At 32.8% G+C, this 20,963-nt stretch overlaps 4 protein-coding genes across 4 annotated transcripts; 3 read left to right on the top strand and 1 right to left on the bottom strand.

Annotated features, from left to right (window-relative positions):
* Positions 1 to 340: 340 nt before the first annotated feature.
* LOC141528265 (uncharacterized) lies at positions 341 to 1,910 on the bottom strand. Its single transcript, XM_074244220.1, has 2 exons — positions 1,473 to 1,910; positions 341 to 1,385 (listed from the first exon to the last, which is right to left on the bottom strand). The coding sequence occupies exon 2, from the start codon at positions 1,358 to 1,360 to the stop codon at positions 650 to 652; it is 711 nt and encodes a 236-aa protein (XP_074100321.1). The 5' UTR covers positions 1,361 to 1,385; positions 1,473 to 1,910; the 3' UTR covers positions 341 to 649.
* Positions 1,911 to 4,544: 2,634 nt separating this feature from the next.
* Positions 4,545 to 5,447, top strand: Osi18 (DUF1676 domain-containing protein Osi18). Its single transcript, XM_074244458.1, has 3 exons — positions 4,545 to 4,639; positions 4,729 to 5,084; positions 5,164 to 5,447. The coding sequence occupies exons 1-3, from the start codon at positions 4,545 to 4,547 to the stop codon at positions 5,445 to 5,447; spliced, it is 735 nt and encodes a 244-aa protein (XP_074100559.1).
* A 5,954-nt stretch (positions 5,448 to 11,401) lies between these two features.
* Positions 11,402 to 12,714, top strand: Osi19 (DUF1676 domain-containing protein Osi19). The gene is made up of 3 exons (XM_074244225.1): positions 11,402 to 11,717; positions 11,874 to 12,061; positions 12,145 to 12,714. The coding sequence occupies exons 1-3, from the start codon at positions 11,690 to 11,692 to the stop codon at positions 12,688 to 12,690; spliced, it is 762 nt and encodes a 253-aa protein (XP_074100326.1). The 5' UTR covers positions 11,402 to 11,689; the 3' UTR covers positions 12,691 to 12,714.
* A 4,781-nt stretch (positions 12,715 to 17,495) lies between these two features.
* On the top strand, positions 17,496 to 19,768 carry Osi20 (DUF1676 domain-containing protein Osi20). The gene is made up of 2 exons (XM_074244330.1): positions 17,496 to 18,063; positions 19,500 to 19,768. Exons 1-2 carry the CDS (start codon positions 17,496 to 17,498, stop codon positions 19,766 to 19,768), a joined length of 837 nt encoding a protein of 278 aa, XP_074100431.1.
* The last annotated feature ends 1,195 nt before the right edge of the window (positions 19,769 to 20,963 follow it).

Genomic DNA, 20,963 nt, shown 5'->3' with positions numbered 1-20,963 from the left:
CAAATTCAACAAATGGTCAAAAATTTTATTTTTGAACACTTCAAGACTAGATGAGTTTACAATCTCTTCAGGCAGTTTTAGTTGAGCTATTAGTTGAATCAGTTGACTGTTAATCTAGTTTAGTGAGATCAGAAACACATTTAATTTTAATTATTTCAGAGCCATTTTCTCTTTTAGCAAAAATTTGTCCACTTGTCACCCAGACATACTTGATCTTTTTTAACTTAGCCTTTTCTTTAGTTTGTAAAAGTAATTTATGTGTCTCTGGTAATAAAAATTCATTGACGTATATAGCAAATGTGGAATTTTGATCAACATAGTCCGAAAACACAATTTTAGCCAAAAGATTTTTTGACTTGCGTTTCGAACTTATAATGAAATCACGTACTCGAGAAGACTTCAAATCAATAATGTAGGAATGATAGGTAGTCTTATGTTGTTTAGATCTATCTTTATTTACAAATTTACGAACACTCAAAACATCGCTGACCAAATGTGGTAACTCTAGAGCATTTAAAACAGCGGACGGAATTTCAGAAGGTGATAGTTTATCAGCCACTAAATCAGGAATACCTGAGATTACCAACTCAGTAGTACTGCCTAATAGAGATGAAGTAGATGAAGCTACACTGTTTTCAAGAGTAACTAGTTAGCTCAGATCAGCTAGTTTATTATGCATTATATTCATGTTAATTTTACTGTCTTCTTTTAATTTTTTGATGTCTAAGTTTAATTTCGAAATTGAATCAGCATTTATTTTAACATTTTCCTTAACTTCCGAAAGGTCAGACACAGTAGCAGCTTGCGAATCTTTGAGGTCAGCGATTTGCGTACTAAGTTCCTCAAGTTTCTTATTTATCAACATGTTGGATGATAAAAACTGTTCCATCATAGCTGTCATCTTATCGTCAAGCGACTTTTCAGACCAATTTGAAGGTAGCTGGGCCATTGTTGGAGGTGTGATAGGTGAATGAAACACTGAGTCTGGACCAATCGATATCGGTGTATTTGGTGTGACAGGTGATTTCAATGAGGTTGATACACGAGCTGTTGATAAACGAACAAGTGAGGTAGATCCGCGAGCTTTAAATGTATGATCAAGAGGAGAAGAGCTGGCAGATTTGAAATTGGAAACTGAAGAGGTATTAGAGCTAGTAGATTTTATCGAGGCAAGTCTTGTTTTTGTTTCTAAATTTCCCAGGAGATAGTTAAATTGTTTTCTGCAACAATCAGTCAGCGGCCTGTTTTTTACATAATCTCGTGCACAACCAGGATGAAAATGCTGTTGACAAGTGTTACAAATAACAGATGATTTAACAGGTCTCTTGCATTTAATACATGTGTCAGGCACCAATGGCATAACCAGAAGATTGAAAGTAAAATTACTGTAAGGTGATCAGACAATTTAATATCAAGTTTCAAGTTATTAGTTAGAACAAGATAGATAACCAGTTATTTATAGTGTAACTTACACCTTCTCAGTACACACACTATTGGTGCTTTGTAAATTCTCAAGTCATAACAATTAAATGGTCAGAAAGAATTTGATAGAACTTTACTGACAAGTTATCACTGATAGAAGGTAAAGTAAATGGTAAATCACTAGGTAATTAGCCAGTCATGAATAGTGTCACTTAAACCTCCTTGTTGCACACACTGTAGATCAATAGAGTAGTTATCAAATAGATGATATTTTTCAGAACTGGTAAACTTCAAGTGAGAGTTGACATCAACTGACGCTAATTTGGCTAACAATCCACTGTACACTAAAACCACTGTCAACTTAACCTCTTCAATGATGAGTAATTTATATTTAATTATTTTTCAATCCACAGCGAACACATAAGGAAAATTTATATGTCAATCTGCAGATTGCAATTTGTTGCTTGCAATATTTCTGAAACAAAAAATGCCCGGAGGCAATTTACAGCAGAAAATGTTGCAAAAACAGAGCAAAAAATTAGCGTGTTTATGTACTTACAGAGAGAGAGAGAGAGAGAGAGAGAGAGAGAGAGAGAGAGAGAGAGAGAGAGAGAGAGAGAGAGAGAGAGAGAGAGAGAGAGAGAGAGAGAGAGAGAGAGAGAGAGAGAGAGAGAGAGAGAGAGAGAGAGAGAGAGAGAGAGAGAGAGAGAGAGAGAGAGAGAGAGAGAGAGAGAGAGAGAGAGAGAGAGAGAGAGAGAGAGAGAGAGAGAGAGAGAGAGAGAGAGAGAGAGAGAGAGAGAGAGAGAGAGAGAGAGAGAGAGAGAGAGAGAGAGAGAGAGAGAGAGAGAGAGAGAGAGAGAGAGAGAGAGAGAGAGAGAGAGAGAGAGAGAGAGAGAGAGAGAGAGAGAGAGAGAGAGAGAGAGAGAGAGAGAGAGAGAGAGAGAGAGAGAGAGAGAGAGAGAGAGAGAGAGAGAGAGAGAGAGAGAGAGAGAGAGAGAGAGAGAGAGAGAGAGAGAGAGAGAGAGAGAGAGAGAGAGAGAGAGAGAGAGAGAGAGAGAGAGAGAGAGAGAGAGAGAGAGAGAGAGAGAGAGAGAGAGAGAGAGAGAGAGAGAGAGAGAGAGAGAGAGAGAGAGAGAGAGAGAGAGAGAGAGAGAGAGAGAGAGAGAGAGAGAGAGAGAGAGAGAGAGAGAGAGAGAGAGAGAGAGAGAGAGAGAGAGAGAGAGAGAGAGAGAGAGAGAGAGAGAGAGAGAGAGAGAGAGAGAGAGAGAGAGAGAGAGAGAGAGAGAGAGAGAGAGAGAGAGAGAGAGAGAGAGAGAGAGAGAGAGAGAGAGAGAGAGAGAGAGAGAGAGAGAGAGAGAGAGAGAGAGAGAGAGAGAGAGAGAGAGAGAGAGAGAGAGAGAGAGAGAGAGAGAGAGAGAGAGAGAGAGAGAGAGAGAGAGAGAGAGAGAGAGAGAGAGAGAGAGAGAGAGAGAGAGAGAGAGAGAGAGAGAGAGAGAGAGAGAGAGAGAGAGAGAGAGAGAGAGAGAGAGAGAGAGAGAGAGAGAGAGAGAGAGAGAGAGAGAGAGAGAGAGAGAGAGAGAGAGAGAGAGAGAGAGAGAGAGAGAGAGAGAGAGAGAGAGAGAGAGAGAGAGAGAGAGAGAGAGAGAGAGAGAGAGAGAGAGAGAGAGAGAGAGAGAGAGAGAGAGAGAGAGAGAGAGAGAGAGAGAGAGAGAGAGAGAGAGAGAGAGAGAGAGAGAGAGAGAGAGAGAGAGAGAGAGAGAGAGAGAGAGAGAGAGAGAGAGAGAGAGAGAGAGAGAGAGAGAGAGAGAGAGAGAGAGAGAGAGAGAGAGAGAGAGAGAGAGAGAGAGAGAGAGAGAGAGAGAGAGAGAGAGAGAGAGAGAGAGAGAGAGAGAGAGAGAGAGAGAGAGAGAGAGAGAGAGAGAGAGAGAGAGAGACGGGCATACGGACATACGGACATCATTGCGGGAATAGTCAGGAAGCTTTCTAGACTTCAAAACGTCAAGATCTGATGAGAACTCGATTTTCGAAAAACGGGGTGAAACCAATAACTTCCCGATTTTTGAAAATTTTCAATTTTCTTAGCGGGAAGTTAAAAAGAACATATATGGCTGCTAAAAGTCCACAAAATCTCTCTCTTGAATAACCAAAAAAAAATTGTTGTAATTAGACGAAACGGTTCCATGCTACAGTTTAGTATTCTTTGTAGTTGCAATTAAATACTGAATCAATTAAAAGAAAAAAAAAAGAGTATAAGCATGGATTTTTATTAAAGTTATAGTGTTTACCCTGACAGTAATTTACAAAAATGTATACTACGAGCGCTTGAGAACGACTTTTTTAAAGTAATTATGTAAAAATGTTTTTATTTAATTAATTGCACTACGCCTGGATTAGAGAGCGATTTGCATTCAGTTACCTACAATTTTCTCAAAAAATTAGAAATAAAAATTAATCAATTAATAGATTTATTTCGCAAGTTACAGTGTTTACGGATTTCATACGCAAGTCATTATTGACGGATAGAAAAATTTTTCAAACTATTTTAATGTTTTTTTCCGTTTCTATTTCACTAAATCAATTAAAAAAAAATATCGTATTAATGTTAATTAAGTTTTCTTCACAATAGTATGCAAAATATTTTGATTCCATGAATTATCAAGGGTATAATAATAAAAGTAGTTGCCGAAATGAGGCGAACAAAATTTTACGATCAAAATTACTGATGCTTTGCATCATGAGTCTTGCAATAAATCCAAATGCCATTTAGAGGAAGTAGAGTCAAAAACTTTTCCAATTAAGACAAACAATTCCAATCTATTTCCAGCCAAACAATTAAAACAACAATAATATACAGTACAGTGAACTAAATAATTTCATTCAAGTACATCAAACCATCATCGTCACCCTAGATAAAATTGCTTTCTTTTAATTTTTTATTTTCATTCAATACACCAACACTTCCCAGACTAATAAAAATGCACAAGCCGTTCTTGGCTCCAGGCATCGGCTATATAAAACCGTGTGGAGTGTTAAATAAACCACTCGGTCTTTTGCCAAGCAAATCGATTGGACGTCATCGGTGTGTCATCCAATATCAATAATCAAATCATTATCAGACTACCATGAATCTGCTGATAGTCTTTGCAGTTATCATAGCCGCGGCTAGCGCGCAAGAAATCACATCTACTGCTCAAGTCCTTCAGAAAATCTACTACAAGTAAGTTTAGTTTCTCTCAAAGTTGCACCATTTTCTAAAACATCACTCAGCAGACCTTATCTTCATCACTTTTAACGAAATTCTTCCAGATGCGTGGACAGTGAGTCGATGATATCCTGCGTGAAGCCCAAAGTTTTGGCATACTTGAGTGACGTAGTAAACGCTGATAGTGTTCCAATAACACAGGATTTAAAGATTGTCAGGTCCCGAGAGTTCAGTTCCGAAGACAACCAGGACTATTTGTCCTACGATGGAGTCGATCCAAAGAAGAAGGAGTTGCTCAGATCGTTGATCCTGGAAAAACTGGATTCTTACTTGTCTTCGCATCAATTGGAAGCAAAATTGCCCGAAGCAATCGTTGGATCCAACATCGTTCCACGGTCACTGGTCGACTCAGTTCCTCGCAGCTTGAGTGTTCCGCTATCAGACTCTTCTAATGGACAAGGTACATCATTAATCAATCCAACATTGATCAATCATCCAAAAGACTTATCACATTAATTTGATTGTTTTTTTGATTGTAGGACGTGGTTTCGTTAAGAAAGTCATGATTCCTTTCCTGCTGGGTCTCAAGTTCAAAGCAACTGCCCTTGTGCCTCTCGCATTTGCTCTAATTGCCCTGAAAACCTGGAAAGCTTTAACTTTAGGCCTTCTTTCGTTGGTACTCAGCGGAGCGATGATGATCTTTAAGTTGACCAAGCCCAAAGTCGCTTACGAAGTGGTGCACTATGGACACCCACCTGTTGAACACGCCCAGCCTCATTGGGACGCTAACGCCAATGGGCCTTACAGCGGATACAGGAACTAGAACTAGGAATTTGAAATCTTTAGCAGCAATTTTATTGATTATTTATTGTTAATTATCGAATATAGTGTAATTATTTATTTTTTATGAATAAAATTTGAATATAAAAAACTTAGGCTTTAACTTTCGATTTATTTAGTATTCTGGAACAGAGGAAAAGTTGTTGTCAAAGTCAAGGACAATGGAAAGGCTCAGTGTGTCGACGACCAGTAAATTATTCACGTTATTGTTTACGTATGTCATTGGCCTGAATATTTTAGCGTAAGATAATTGAGATGACCTACATTAAACATCGTAGTTGCTGATCAGGAGGAATGCTAAGTCGTTAGGTGATAAGATTCTGAGCTGAATGACGATAATTGCTGTTAATTGTCCATTTGGAGAGATTTGGGGACCAAAATAGGCATGCTAATTAAAATAATGAAGGAATTTATTCAGCAATGCGATCATTGTAACGCGGCTTGAGGAGAGCCAGGGTGGATTAAATTTAACCCAGAAAAATTAGTATGATAAATTAACGGGTTCACGTGTACGCGAATAAGAATGGACGTGTTGAAAGTGTCGCTCGTGATATGAATATATTATTATTCGACTTTTAATGTAGTTATTGTTAGACTTGCCGAAGCGTTTCAGTGTCACGGGCTTGATGATACCGATTTCATATGTGGTTAATGCACTTCCGGCTGATATTGAACGTGACTTTTTTTAGTTATTACATGGATGCCTAGCTAATTTAGCCTGGTATTCTGGAGAAATATATTCAAGCTGTCTCGGTTCGTTTAATTCAAGATGTTCCTTCAGTAGTTTTAGCTTAGGGTAACGGAATTTTGGTTTACGATTTTTTCAAGCTCCGTGTTATCAAATTTTTCTTGATTTGAATTGTTAAAAAAAAAAAAAAAAAAAAAAAATTCTTAAATAATTTTAATGAAATTAATGTAGAGAAGTTTTAATTTTTTTGAAGTTTTTCTGTTGCAAACAATTTTTTTTTTTTATTAAATTAACTTTAATAAAATACATTTTTCACACTCGTAAAAGTATAAAAATAACACTATAAGTCTTAATTAATATAAGTAGTTATATTTCTTACACGTCTGTCTGTTGAAATAATAACTAAAAAAAAAAAAAAATTATTTATAGCCATGTGTAAATATATATCGCCTGATCTGATCATATATGGCCATATCAAACTACATGTGAGAATAAAAAAATAATTTATCGGTTTTTTTGGATGATTTTGGATTAGATGTTTGAAAAATGGACGTTTTTTTTGTTTTAAATAATTGCGTAGATATTGGTTAAAAAGTTTGGAAAATTCAAAATTGCGCCCCTCATAATCTCATTTTCCACAATAAAATTGATTAAAATACAAATACTTTTAAATTTTTTGCGCCATTGCTCACCCAGAAAAGAAAGGTTCTGTAGTAATTTTTTTAAACATTATTTTTATTTATGAAAAAGCAAACTTCTTTTAAAAATGTCATAAGTGTTGAAACTTGTGTTTTTTCATGAAATTGAGGTGTAAATATAGTTCTACAGGTGCGATAAAAAATAAATAGAGACAATTTTAGTTCAAGAAATCGCTTGATTTTTATAAGACGGGTGTAGAGCACAACCTCACCCACTTCGCTTATGAGGTGTGTAACAGTTTATTCAGCGCATCAAGTATATATATTCTTTTTACACTTTTTATACTAGTAAACAACGAATAAATGGAGCTCCTCAAAAAAGTCGATACGTTACTGGCAACGATGATAACGGCTTATCTAAAACACAAAACCCAATATGATTATTATTATTATTTTTTATTTATTATTATTATTGTTATTATTATTATCATCATTAATATAAAAACTGTATAAAACTATAAATATAAAGGTTTTTTTTTTTTTTTTTTTTTTTTAATGATTTTCGAAATGGTATTTTTGGAGCTAAATAAACTTTTTATCAATATCTTTGGTAGTGTTTCAATAAAAAATTATTAGAAGTATTTTTTTTGAGAGCCAAAACTAGAATAATTTCTTAAGCTATTCATTTTTAATTCATGATGTACGTAAAAAATTTCTAATATGTCTCATAAGAATATTTTAATTTTTTTAACTTTATTAGAAAAAATAATGAGAATTAGAAATACTTATAAGCGATCTTCTGATGATTGGATGAAAAATCGAAAGTTACTTTAAATTTAAACTGAAGAAGTGAAATTTCTTCAGACATGAAGTGACTTAATTAATATTCTTATTTATTCTTGTTGCGGTATATTGATGAATTTTAATGCCAAATTCTGAAACTGAAGAAAATTAGTTTATATTCTGTGTAGTACTTTCAGACTGCTTTGGGTCTTACTATGTCTACCTTTTTTACTCTAGCGCATATTCATTAGTCGAAAAGACACCGAAATTTTTCGTGAGTTATTCGTTTGAATTAAAATTCTCAATGGATGACAGTAAAAAGCCATTTATTCAATGAGCGAATATTTTGATCAAGTTTGGAGATAAGTGAAATCAGATCATTAATTTGAAAGTTATGAGTGTTTGAGAAGTATTTTTTTAATAATTGAAACTAAGTGATAACTTAATATCGTAAAATGTGTCTTGATGTTTAAAAGATTAGTTATCATTGGATGCGTTATCAAATTCAGATTTTACAATTCTCCAAATTATTTTTTAACTGTTAAATTTTCAAAAATATAGACAAATAGCTACTTTTACAGGTTTATCTTTGAACAAGTTCCGGATAATACATCGTATGTCAATTTCATAAAATCCAGGTCACAACTTATGAAACAAACTACAATTTACACTATTACAATTTACACAGGGCAATTGAACTATTCGAATTAAAAAATCGAAAAAATTGAAAAGACACTTCATGCTCTTAGAATTATATTCTAATATGTTAAACTCGGATATTATCAAAATTTGAAATTATTGCGATTAATATATTTTGAAAAATTGAATTTTTTGTATTTTTAGGCTGGTGACAAATTGTTTAATAATATTTCAATTTTTGAATTAATTGATAAAGTTTGAATTAAAGTCGTTGTATATACTTATACTTTATAATCCTCAACTTTGTTTATAGCGATATAATAGTTTATTTATTTATTATTTACTATTAATTGTTATAAAATTATATGAGGTCAATTGAACCAGCAGTCCCGGGGATGATTGAACCATACGGAGAAGCATAGGACATACGCGCGCATCTTGACTCTACGTGAAAAAACTCAGGGAAATAACCTAACAATTTGATGAACTAAATTTATAATGAAAATTATTTTTAAATTGATTTTTAATTTATTTAATATAATATCTGTGCATTAAAACGGTGCAACAGTAATATTAACAAGTAACAATTAATATATTATTTCTTAAAAGTTCGGGTTTGAGTTTTGAATATTATTAGTTCAATTGACCCCAAGATGTGGTTCAATTGCCCCCAAGCGGGGGTTAATTGAACCATTTGACGCGTTTGAATAATTTAATAATTTTTAAAAGTTCATGTTGTTTATTGACTAGTTTATGTATTGATAATAATAATGGTAGACATAATAAACTACCATTCCAAGAAAAAATAAATTGTTATTTAGTTTCAATTCGAATAGTATAAAATTACTTAACTTTTTTTGGTTCAATTGACCCCCTTCACCCCTAAGTTTATTTTTTTTTGTCCGATACTCTAAAAGCAGCTTCAAACATATTCCAAAGTCAAATTGATGATCATTTGGTTTATTTAAATCTATTATCTTCATGGAAAACTTAATTCGATGTACCAATTGAGTAGCAGATAAGTCAGACCTCCTCTTTTTTTAAATTTACTTGTTTAGGACTTTTTAATAAATTTTTTGTATAACATGGGATAAACCGTAAAATATACCTTTATAACTTTTCATCTCCAATGACACCTCGATCATAATTTTAGTTGCGGTCATTGACGTAGTCGCACTTTTTACTCTTGTTGACTAGACTAGTAGGTTTGTTCTACGAACGTCTAAAAAACAAATTTTCGGTTTTGCCACACTTCCTATAAGTAGCATCTAGCAATTATAATATCCAAACAAACGAAATGAAAATTATATTGATTGATCGAAAAATGATGGCTGGATCGACTAAAAATGATACTGTCATTCTAATACGTCGTATCCCACAAAATTTGGCAAATTGACTTTTTATGAAAAATGGAGTCATAACAATATTATGCAAGTCGTATTGAAATTTTAAAGGTCAAATAGTTCAATTACAATTTTTAAATAAATATTTTCGTCAGTCGAATCCCATTTAATCAACGTTAAAAATGAATCGTTCTTACCGTCTGCTGTAAAATTTTTTAAATGTGGAATACGACGTATTAGGATGGCAGTATCGACATGCTAGTCAACCTCGGCTTCGCCTCGGTCGACTATAACATGTGATCTGATACATTTCTTACTTCCCCTCCCTAGGGGTGAAATCTACTAATTTTTAACTTCCTGCCAAAAATTTTCAAAAGTCGAAAAGTTATTGGTTTTACCCCGTTTTTCGAAAATCGAATTTTCAACGGATGCGGATGTTTTGAGGTTGTTTTTAAGAGTTTCATCAAACTTAGATTTCCTGTGAATTTGAACCGATTTAAACCAGTAGATTCCGAGAAACCCACAAAAAATTAAAAAAAATTTTTTTCAAATGTGGTTTTTTTAGAATAATTTATAAGCGTCATTACGGATCGCTTCTAGAAACTAATCAGCTCTTAACCTCAAAAAATCACGTTGATCGCCGCCGGTCCGGTCAAAATCGGTTAATTCAATCGTGAGTTATCGTTGTCGAAAGAAAACCAAAAAAAGTGTTTTTTCAAAATTACTTCGAAATTCCTGGTTCGATCAATTCAAACTTGAAGATCCTTTACAAGGCCTAAAAAACTGCGTTGAATGCCGTAAGTCGTGTGAAAACCGGTTAATTAATTCAAAAGTTATTGTGGTTTGAAAATTCAAAAAATAGTGTTTTATCAAACCTTTATCAGATTCTTGAGCTCAGAGAGCCCAAAATGATGCGAAAATTATTATTACTGAAAAACATAGTAAATGCAATTTCTAGGGCTTAAGTATTAAATCAGCGGGAAGTTGCAGAGATGGCCTTAAGGGTCAACCGTTTTCCTAATTTTTTTTTTAAATTTCTTCTTTGGTCTTTTTCAGATAGTGTTATTGCAAATTACGTCCTAATACTGTTTTGTTTAATTAAAATATATTTATTTCGACTATCAGCTTGAGATTTTTGTGTCCCTTCAGCAGCCATATGATCATTCGTTTTCTAAATCCAGCTTGAAGTCAGCTCATACTATACTCAATTTTTGCAAAGCTTATTAACTGCCGGTAATATAGTTCATCAGTTTTTTTAATGACTAGAATTCAAATTTGCGCGCGCAAGCGCGCGCCTTACTATAGCGTTTATATATATTTTCATGCTCATGATATATTCGACCAATCACGTTACGAATAGTTTGATGCCACATACATTTCATCTCAATTTTATTATGGGATTTCATTACTTGAAACGCAAGGGGTGTTCATATCGTATTAAAATAAATATAATTTGCAATGGCAGCATTGGGACTACCCAAACGCCATTTTATTGTAATTTTTATCTTCCAATAAAAAAAAAAAAAAAAAAAAAAATACTATTTGCGAAAAGATTTAAATTCTAAAGTTGAATTGTAATAAAATGATTTTTTCAATTAACTCTTTTAGTGTACAGTAGATAATAATTTATGTAATTCACTCATTTTTCATTAAAAATTTTAATGCAGAGTAAAATTATGTTTTTTCAATCCGAATATAATTAAAATATTCATAAATGGTTTTCATATTAGTTAATTTATAACAATAATCATTGAACTGTATAAAATTTGCAAAATAGAAATAATTATAATAATTAATTGATCAATTAATGAACAACAACCGTAAAAAAATTTCTCCTAAGGTCGTTATCAATTCGTCTCGCATATATAATAAGTCTGGTGACACTATAACTCACCTGGTGTATTAGGGTGAGTATAGTAATAGCATACCATACACAACCTCGACTACAATGAACGACTAAACTCGGGCATACCTTGTTCTTCCGACAACAAAAGTATTTTACTCCATTTCATCGACCTGTTCTCAACTCATCAGCAGTCAAATCATGCACAAAGAGACCTCGATAATCGAAGACCATACTGAATGAAAAGAAAATTCGTTCGGTAGAATAAAGAAGGGGCACATATTATAACTCATGAGGACTATCCGTATACAGAGTATAGGTACGTATAAATAGTCACTTACCCGATCAACCGGCATCAGTTGCAGAACTACCGTTGACAATTATCGTCGCCTTCAGTTATCGCCGCCAATTGGATCCGATTTATTGATATCGTAACTCAAATCAATATTATCAGCAATGAATAAGTTTATTGTAGTGCTGACAGTAGTTGTGGCGTTGGCTGCTGCCCAACCCGCGAAAATCGAAGCCTGGAAAAGTTCAAACATGGATTCTATCGTTGAGCAAACAAAATCCGATTGTGCACGCAACAACGATGACATGGCTTGCATGAAATTCAAAGTTCTCAATCTGCTCGACCAAATTTTTCGCAAAGACAATTTCAAGGTAAGTCGCTTGCTCTTCTTTTTCTTAATGTTGATCAAAGGCATCCCTTCTTACTAATCCAGCATCTGTCAAATTGATTCCAGGTATCAGACGCCATTGAAGTGACGCGTAACTCCCAACCAGTTGAAGAAACCGCACGCAGTGAATCGTCATTCATTGATACCGTGCAAAATTATCTTGTTTCCCACGACGTGACCTTCAAAATGCCTCTCGACGCTGCCATCAAAGTCAGCGCTAGAAACATCGAAAACGACCAGCTGAGCTTTGACCTCAAGTTCGGCCAAGGAAGAGCCGTCGAAGAAGCCAGAAGGTCCAAATTGAAGAAAGTCATCATCCCCATCATGGTCTTTGTCCTGCTGAAGGCGATGACTCTGATCCCATTGGCCATAGGTGTGCTCGGTCTCAAGGCATGGAACGCCCTTCAATTGTCTTTCTTCAGCTTCGTCGTCTCTGTTGGATTGGCCATCTTCCAATTGTGCAAGAAGATTGCAGCTGACAGTCACTCTGCCCCCATTTCTGCCCACGGACCCTGGGAGTACCAGGCCCAGTACCGAGGATTCAGTGATCAAGCTGATGATCAAGCGGCAGCTCAACATCTCGCATACGCTGCCTACGCTCCAGAAGCATGAGTTCGCTTTTGGAGGTTCCGGTGATTTTTTTACTGACTAGATGATACTTTGTATTATAATTTATGTATTTAATAAATTATTTATGTTATTGACTTGATATTCATTCGTTTTATGTTTTTTTTTTTTTTTTTTTTTTTTTATTTCATTATAACAAGATAGGATAAGAAATTAGCATACTGAAAAATGGAGCAGGTTTCGCTCAATTGTCATTGTTTGCATGCGAGTAATTTTATCGAGAGCAATATTAATTTAAGTAAAGCAATTTGCGAAGCGTGCTTGTGAAAGCGGGTGAGGATGTCAACAATTCAAGGATAGTTCAATGACTTTGGTAGATCACTTTTAAAAAAATTAATAACTGACATCAATCAAACTTAAGTACCGTGGAGAATTTGATGAAAAGGAAAGTACGTGGTCAATTTTATTAGCACACTGTTATTTGCTTGATCTGTAGGTATCTTCCTAATTTTGAGTAAACGAGGTATCTAATTGATTTGACAATTAACACACTTATCAAAGCCCGTTGATAATACAGTAATTTAATAAGATGATCTTAGTGTTCTAGCCAGGATCATCAAAATAAAAATAAAAAACTAATTTTACAGGCTAAATGTGCATCAATCGTAGAATTTCAATCAATGTTGTTCTTTTAATTAAATATAATGATATTATCGAACGTTTCTGGTTTTTAATTTGTCGACATAAGGTACCGGCGGATAATAAGACCTAGTTAAGAGAAATTTTGAAAAAAATCGAAAATATTGCATTTAATTATCGCAATGTATCATTAATTTTTAAATTAATACATTAGCCATAAAATATAATGGAGTAATGGTAATTTTTACCATAAACCAACACAAAATTAAATTTTTTAAAAAACCTTGCGAATAGGCCTTATTTTACTACGATAGGGTAATAAGGCCTGCGAGTTATACATACTGGAAATATTTATACTATACTTGATAAAATTGGTATTAGAGATCAATCATCACTTAAATTGAGCAACAATACTTTTTAAGATGTTGATAAAAATTAGAACAATGATTTTAAATTATTAAATATAAAATTATAAAAAATGTTTACCATTCACTCAAATCGTTTTTTAGGAATTGTTCTGCGCTACTTTAGCATATGACGGATGATGAAATATAGAAGATAAGGAACGTTGTATCGGGACTCTATAAACTTGTAGCGGCATTTCTATGCTAAACGCTTCTACTAGAGAAGTTTTTAGCGGAAGCGGTTATTTTAAATAGCATTTCTATCACTTAGACCTTATTACCCGACAGGCCTTATTACCCGTGGATACCTTAATTTTTAGGCTAAACGTGAATCATTCGTAGAATTTTAATTAATATAATTCTTCTAATTAAACAAAAATATTATTATCTAACGCTTCTGGTTTTTAATTTATCGATATATGTAAAGATCAATGTCTATATGTATATTCCCTAAGAATTCCAAAAATACTGAAGGGATTTTTACGAAATTTTTAAACAGTCTACTTAGCCCAATGGGACGTCTGCAATACTGGCATTGACTCGTCAAACGTTGACCATCAGTATTTTGATCATTGTTCAAGCAAAAAAATTTATTTGTTGTGATAAATTTTTTGGTAATTAGTTACTCTTCATAATTGTCGGTCAATACTGGATTGTGTAAAGGCTAACTTCACAGACGTTCCAGCGGGTGATCTTGTGAAGTTTATTAGCGATCGGATCAAAAATTAATAAGAAATCAGATTTTTTCCTATTTTTGTTACATTTTATAACATTTACAATTGAGAGCGATACTTATTAACTAAATAAAAGGGATAAAAATGGTATTCAATTGAAAAAAAAAAAAAAAGAAATAAAATAACAAATTGAAATTATTTTTTTCTTTTAATAATTGTTTCAAGATCTCAAATGATTATTGCTTCATGGTGTACTAATGCATTAATCAAATTTTATCCAAGAAATTCTGGTATAAATACACAAAAATATTTTCTCATAGGTAAGAATGTAGCGATATTAAAATTCCAACTAATTCAAATATAAATACAAGGTTAACCATATAAAATTCCAGTTATTACTAAACAACCGTTAGGTACACAATAAACGAAAATACCACCCGACAAACAGTATCTTCTTTTCATATTATTTATCAAATCAAACAAAATTGTGGTTTCACTTAAGAACCTATCCCGGCAACTTTCGGCTCTTTCTCATGGGTTAAATTCTTTAATATTAACGAATTAGCCAAGTCTATCACACAGAGAAAATACAAGCTACTTATTCAGCGATTGTAAATTCGGATCCATCTAGCATAAAAAATCATATACATTTACCGTTTTTTATCCATATATTTATAAAGATATTAAGGTCATCGATTACGCTTGTTATCCGTGGGTACCTCAAACATAATTTGCTAGTATAATGACAGCTATATGTGATCATTAGGATAAATTTGATAATTTTTTTTTATGCTTCAAATATAACATTCGTAAGAATGTTCAATAACTTGATGATGTGAAGAACGGTGGTTTTTAATTTAATAAATAGGTTTGTCATACAAGGCCGTTATTTCCGATCCAAATTTTTTTAGACTTAATTTTTTATTATTTGTTCATACTACGTTTCGCCATAAGGTCTCATGGCATCTTTAGGTGATTTTAAAATAAATTCATAAGTCTAAAATTTACTTTAATTTGTAAAACACGTATATAACCTCAACTTACTCAACTTTGGGTTAGAATATTTTAACTTATACAAACAATTATTTATAAAATTAACACAAATTATTGAAGTATTGTTTGTATCGGCTTAGTTTAAGATTAAATTGTAAATTTCGAATTAATAACAAAAAAACACTTTTTTAGGTTTTCTTTCGACAACGATAACTCACGAACGAATCAATCGATTTTGACCGGGCTAACAGCGATCGACGTGGTTTTTTGAGTTTAAGAGCTGATTAGTTTTTGGAATTTATCGGTGAAGCCGTTTAAAAGTTATTCTAAGAAAACCACATTTGAAAAAAATTTTTTTTTGTAGTTTTTTTCAGATTTCTCAAAATTTTCCTGTTTGAATCGATCCCAATTATATTCAAAATTTAAGTTTGGTCAAGACCCTTCGAATGGCACCAACCGCGATAGAATCGATCAAGCCTTTCAAAAGTTATGAGAAGTTTACATACGGCCACACACACATACACTAAAAGGGCGCATGTGTTTTAACTGATCTTAAAATCAGTTAAAACGCAAAGATCTTAAATAAAAAAAAAAAATTCGAGCATCCTCAAGCAAAAAGGGCGTAACTTAACATTCTCCCTTTTAGCTTGTAAAAAAATAGTGCCTAAAGCTAAAAGAGCGCATGGAACAAATTTGAATTTTTATAAAAAATTTTGATCAATAGCTTCACAAGACATGAAATAAAAAAATTTCCTTACAGCCAGTCCTTATGATTGCAGCTTTATATTTCTCTCCTAGACAAAGACGAGTTTTGAAAAAAACACTCTGCTACGTAATAGATTTTTTAATTATCTATTTTATGCCAGAGCGTTTTTTTTTTTCGAAATTCTCATTTATTAAAAAGAAAAACATAAAACTGCAATAGCTTTATAATCATGAGTGCAACAAAAATAGTACCATTTCTTGCAGTGAGTGCGACGCGAAAAAAAGGAGAGGATCGAGTGTTAAGTACTTAAACAATATTGAAAAAATATTTCTAAACTGTTTTTATACAAGTAATGGATAAATAAATTAATCGAAAACTAATGGGATTTAAATAATTTTTAAGTAAATTAATACAATCACGCATAATTAGCAATTTTTTGAAACTATTTTTAATTGTAATTTTAAAAGAGTGTATGTATAATTAGAATACTCCTCTTTGACTCTACCGTTTTTTTTTTTTATTTTCAGGCTAAAAATATGCATTTCAATGAATTGCTTAGAAGAAAAATTTATAGGCCCTTTTAGCTTTAGGTCATTAAATTTTTAAACTTCTAAAGCTGAAAGGGCGTATAATTGTAGACATACGCCTTTTCAGCTTTAAAAAATCAATACTTTATTTTCAGGCGAAAAATATATCAACCAGTCGATTCGTGATGAAAAAAATGATGTGCCATATTAGTTTTGCAAAGCTAAAAGGGCGTAGACTTTGCTATGCGCCTTTTTACCTTTTGGCACGCAAAATCCTTCTATCAGTGTGCATTATTCATTACTAAAATGAGAAACAAAATTAAACTTAAAAACTATCAAATTACAATGACATTGACAGTGATGATGATGATGATGATGACGATATGACCCTATGGTAGTTGAACCGACATAGCTGATTACTTATTAGCATACAGTCACCATCGTATTACATACCAACATGATCGAGTTGTTCCGTTTCCCGGTACGGCTACAAGTGAATGCCACAATACAATAAACGTGCAGCATAAAACAAACGTCACTATACTGATCGACTCATCAACTTATATGAACCAATAACATAACTAATATCCAGTGTGTATAGATACGCATATGAATAATTGCAAATAAATCGGCTGGCACGGAGTAAGGCGGCAAATTACGGACTAACTCGTCGCCTTTTCTATGCGAGTCAAATTTAAATATTAAATTTTCTTTTTATAATAAATTCATAGCATGTGCGACCGAATAACATAGATACTGCGGTTCGAAATTAAATAAAAGGGACGTGCCACTCCTCCGTCAGTCGCAGTTTGATCGTCGATTGCGTGCCATTGGACCGGACACAATCGACTAATTTATTTAATAATTTATTAATTACTATCAATTAATCAATAATTACCAATTAAAAATGCGTTTTGTATCAGTGATTAGCATCTCCGTATTTTTACTGTCGGCATGTGGATTATCATCAGCTTCGAGGCCGGATTTCATAACGAAATCGGTCAACCAGTGTATCGGAGCTGAATCATGGACCGGGTGTTTGAAACAGGAGGTCCTTGAGTACCTGGACGATAAGTTAGGCACCACGACCGAGGCGCGTTCTCTAGAATCCGTCGACGAAGCCTTAATCGTCAGAACTGCGAAATACTTGAAAAGTTTTGAATACGGTGTCAATCTGCCGTTTGTAGACGCGAAATTAAAGTACCGACCGGGAAAAAGTCTCGCCGATTTGGATATCGAGTTTCAAGATAATGAAGAGGCAACTTCTCAAGCACGTGGTTTGTTAAAGAAGAAATTGCTGCTGCCAATTTTGCTTCTTCTCAAGCTGAAGTTCAAGGCCTTGATGCCGATCTTTGTTGCTCTCATTGGACTCAAGGCTATGAAAGCTTTGATTTTATCTAAATTGGCGATTATACTTGTCGTTGGATTTATTGCTGTTCAGTTCTTCAAGAAAGGCGGTATGACACCTCCAATGGGTGAGTGTTTTTTGATTTTTTTTTCTCATAAAAATTTGTGATGGAAAATTTATAATTAAGTGAAAAGAAGATTTTTTATGTGTAAACTTAATGGTCCGGCTCTTATCAATTTTAAAAACATCATGGGAGGTGTTACGATTGTTTCAAAAAGTTTTTTTATATTTCAATCTAATAGAATTATATTTTGTTGAAAAATTTGCGGGATAAGCAAAGAAATAATTTTCGTTTACTTACGCATTTATCTTTATAATTTTGATAATCTTGACACAAGTGAATTATAACATAAGCATAAATAATCATCTACTACTTACACTTTGTGGTGATTACTAAAATTATAAAAAAATTTATTTTTAATGTTGACGATATCGTGACATTTTCTTTAATCAGAAGTCTGTTGTTACCATGCAATCAAATAGTACGTAGTACTTAACTTGACTCATAGATAGCGATGTCACTGAATCTATAGCTCATGACGTCATTATTAATAAATAATTGAAACGTTATAAATCAAGTTTGAAGACTTTGTTGTGTTAGAAAAAATTTTTTAATGAAAAATAATGTCATTGAAAATTGGATAGAAGTTAAAATATTCAATTTTTAACAGATCAAGATTTCAATTAAAAAAAAATACTTTTAATATTTAAAAAAGATTCACGGGCATAAAAAATTTGAGAGCTACTTTTTTTTTTTTTTTTTTAATTAATTAATTAATCATTATTTAGAATTGGTTTAGAGTACTGTGGTCATATCGCCGTTTTTAACTGTTGGAAGTAGTACGTTGGGGTCTTTTTGGGTTGTAAAAATCTTAACCAAGCTGGTTTCTAAGTCCAGCTTGGGATTCGAACCCACGTCTGGCCGGTGAGTCAGTCCAAGTGCTCTACAGGTCATACGCCTTAGACCACTTGGCTTACGTCACCGATTCAGATCTATTATTGTTCGATATTGTTGCATTTTCATTATTTTGAATAAACAATCTGACTTATTCATCTCAAGAATCTTTTTTGTGCCAATCAAATTTTTTTATCAATTTAGAGCGTAAACTTTTTTGTTATAAATAAAATTTTTTTAATTGCACTAATTTTTCTTTGATATAAAAAAAATTCTTAAAAAACAATTTTTCCATTAGTATCATGGATTTGTTTAAATACGAACTTTTTTTGGGTAAGCAAAAATTTTCAAGATTTAGTGAAGAAAAAAACAAAATTTTTTAAATTGATAAAAGTGGGATTCGAATATTACTAATTTGTGTTTGGTTAATTTTTTTTTTCTTATTAATTAAACTATTATTTCTTAATTAATATAAAACTATAGTTTTTGTAATTATTGTAATTAAATCAATTTTGGGTTAAATTTCCAGCTAAATAATAAAACAAAAAATCTTAATAAATTTTTATAAATAAAAAACTTACAAAATGTGATGAATTTTTTGTACCAAGGAATGACAATGGAGCCTGCACCAGCTGGAACTTACGGAGCGCCCCCTGCACCATCAACGACATCTGGATACGAACCAGTGAATACCTGGGACGGAAACGGTCCTTACTCACGTGTCTGGACACCAAGCAATGGCGAAACAGCCCAAAATCTTGCTTACAATTACTACGCGCCAAGTAGCAATAGCGGTAGCTCAAACTCTTACGGTGCCCCATTAAGCTCATCCTCGTCAGCATCTGCTAGTTCTAGCAGCAGTTCAACAAACTACTAAAGACTATAGAAATGAAAACAAATAACATATTTAATAATCAAAATAAACAAATAAATATTTATTATATTTATGCTCGACTTCAGTTATTAAAATCCGTCTTAGGATCGCTAAAAATGACTTCGATTTAATTATTTAAGACATGCAAGCCAAAAGTAATTATAATTACTTTTTCTACAATCATCTAGATTTAAATCAATGATTTTAATCCCGGCGTGTCTTTTTATTTAACTCGTATTTATTTTATTAATAATTATAATTGTACAGATGACTCTTTATTGTTATTATTATTATCATTAATTTTTTAATGAAGTATTTTAGTAGTTTTTTACATTCATTTTATTTGTAATATATGTTATATATTATTTTTATATGATGATGTAATTGATGCAATGCACTCCACCGAAAATAGCACGAATTTCTTTTTTTTTTTTTCATCTATTTATTGTATTGTCATTAATAAAAAATAAATACAAAAGTTTCTTGAAAATCAAATTTAATCGAGTGAATATACTTATTCTTTAATTTTTCTAAGACGCCATTTCATAAAAAATATCAGTCTTTATATTTCGTCACAAATTTTTGTCGTACCGTTGTTCGAATAGTTCCAACGACAACCGTCGGGAGTCGCTCCGGTAGCCAACTTGCACTGGCATGGGTTTTCTCTGTGGTTTCCCCATGTCACTATTCCAACAGCCATTAGAAAAAGGTAAGAAATAAGGTAAATGTAGTACAGGAAGCACAAGTCGATCCACAGCCGCAAGAGATACGCAGTTATTATAAATTCCTTTTTTTTTTTTTTTAAGTTATACTTTTTTTGGCGCCATGAAGAAAAATGATGAGTAAATTTTTACGATGCGCGCGCACACAGACACCTAAATTCTACATCGTGAAGTTAGTTCTAGGTGGCATGAAAATCGATAACTATGTTCAAGTAGTATATTCTTGTATTTTTATATTTAGAACACGTGTTTCGTAACAGTACAATTAAATAGTGTGAATAAATAAATATTATTTTGGTGTTTTTATTAAATCAATTTCATATACGACGGTGATAGTATTTACTAATAATTTATTATTTATTTATTTCAATAAAATCTTTGTGATTAATTTTAATATTTATCGTTAATCATTACTGCATTTTAGTTATTTTTTTTCCATACGCCAAAGAAGTGTAACTTCTAACGTATGTACATAA

This window comes from Cotesia typhae, unplaced genomic scaffold (genome assembly GCF_013202065.1).
Source record: "Cotesia typhae breed Kobodo isofemale line unplaced genomic scaffold, CoteBio_Ctyphae contig_43, whole genome shotgun sequence".
NCBI classification, from domain to species: Eukaryota; Metazoa; Arthropoda; class Insecta; order Hymenoptera; family Braconidae; genus Cotesia; species Cotesia typhae.
This window is presented reverse-complemented; position numbering and strand designations above follow the sequence as displayed.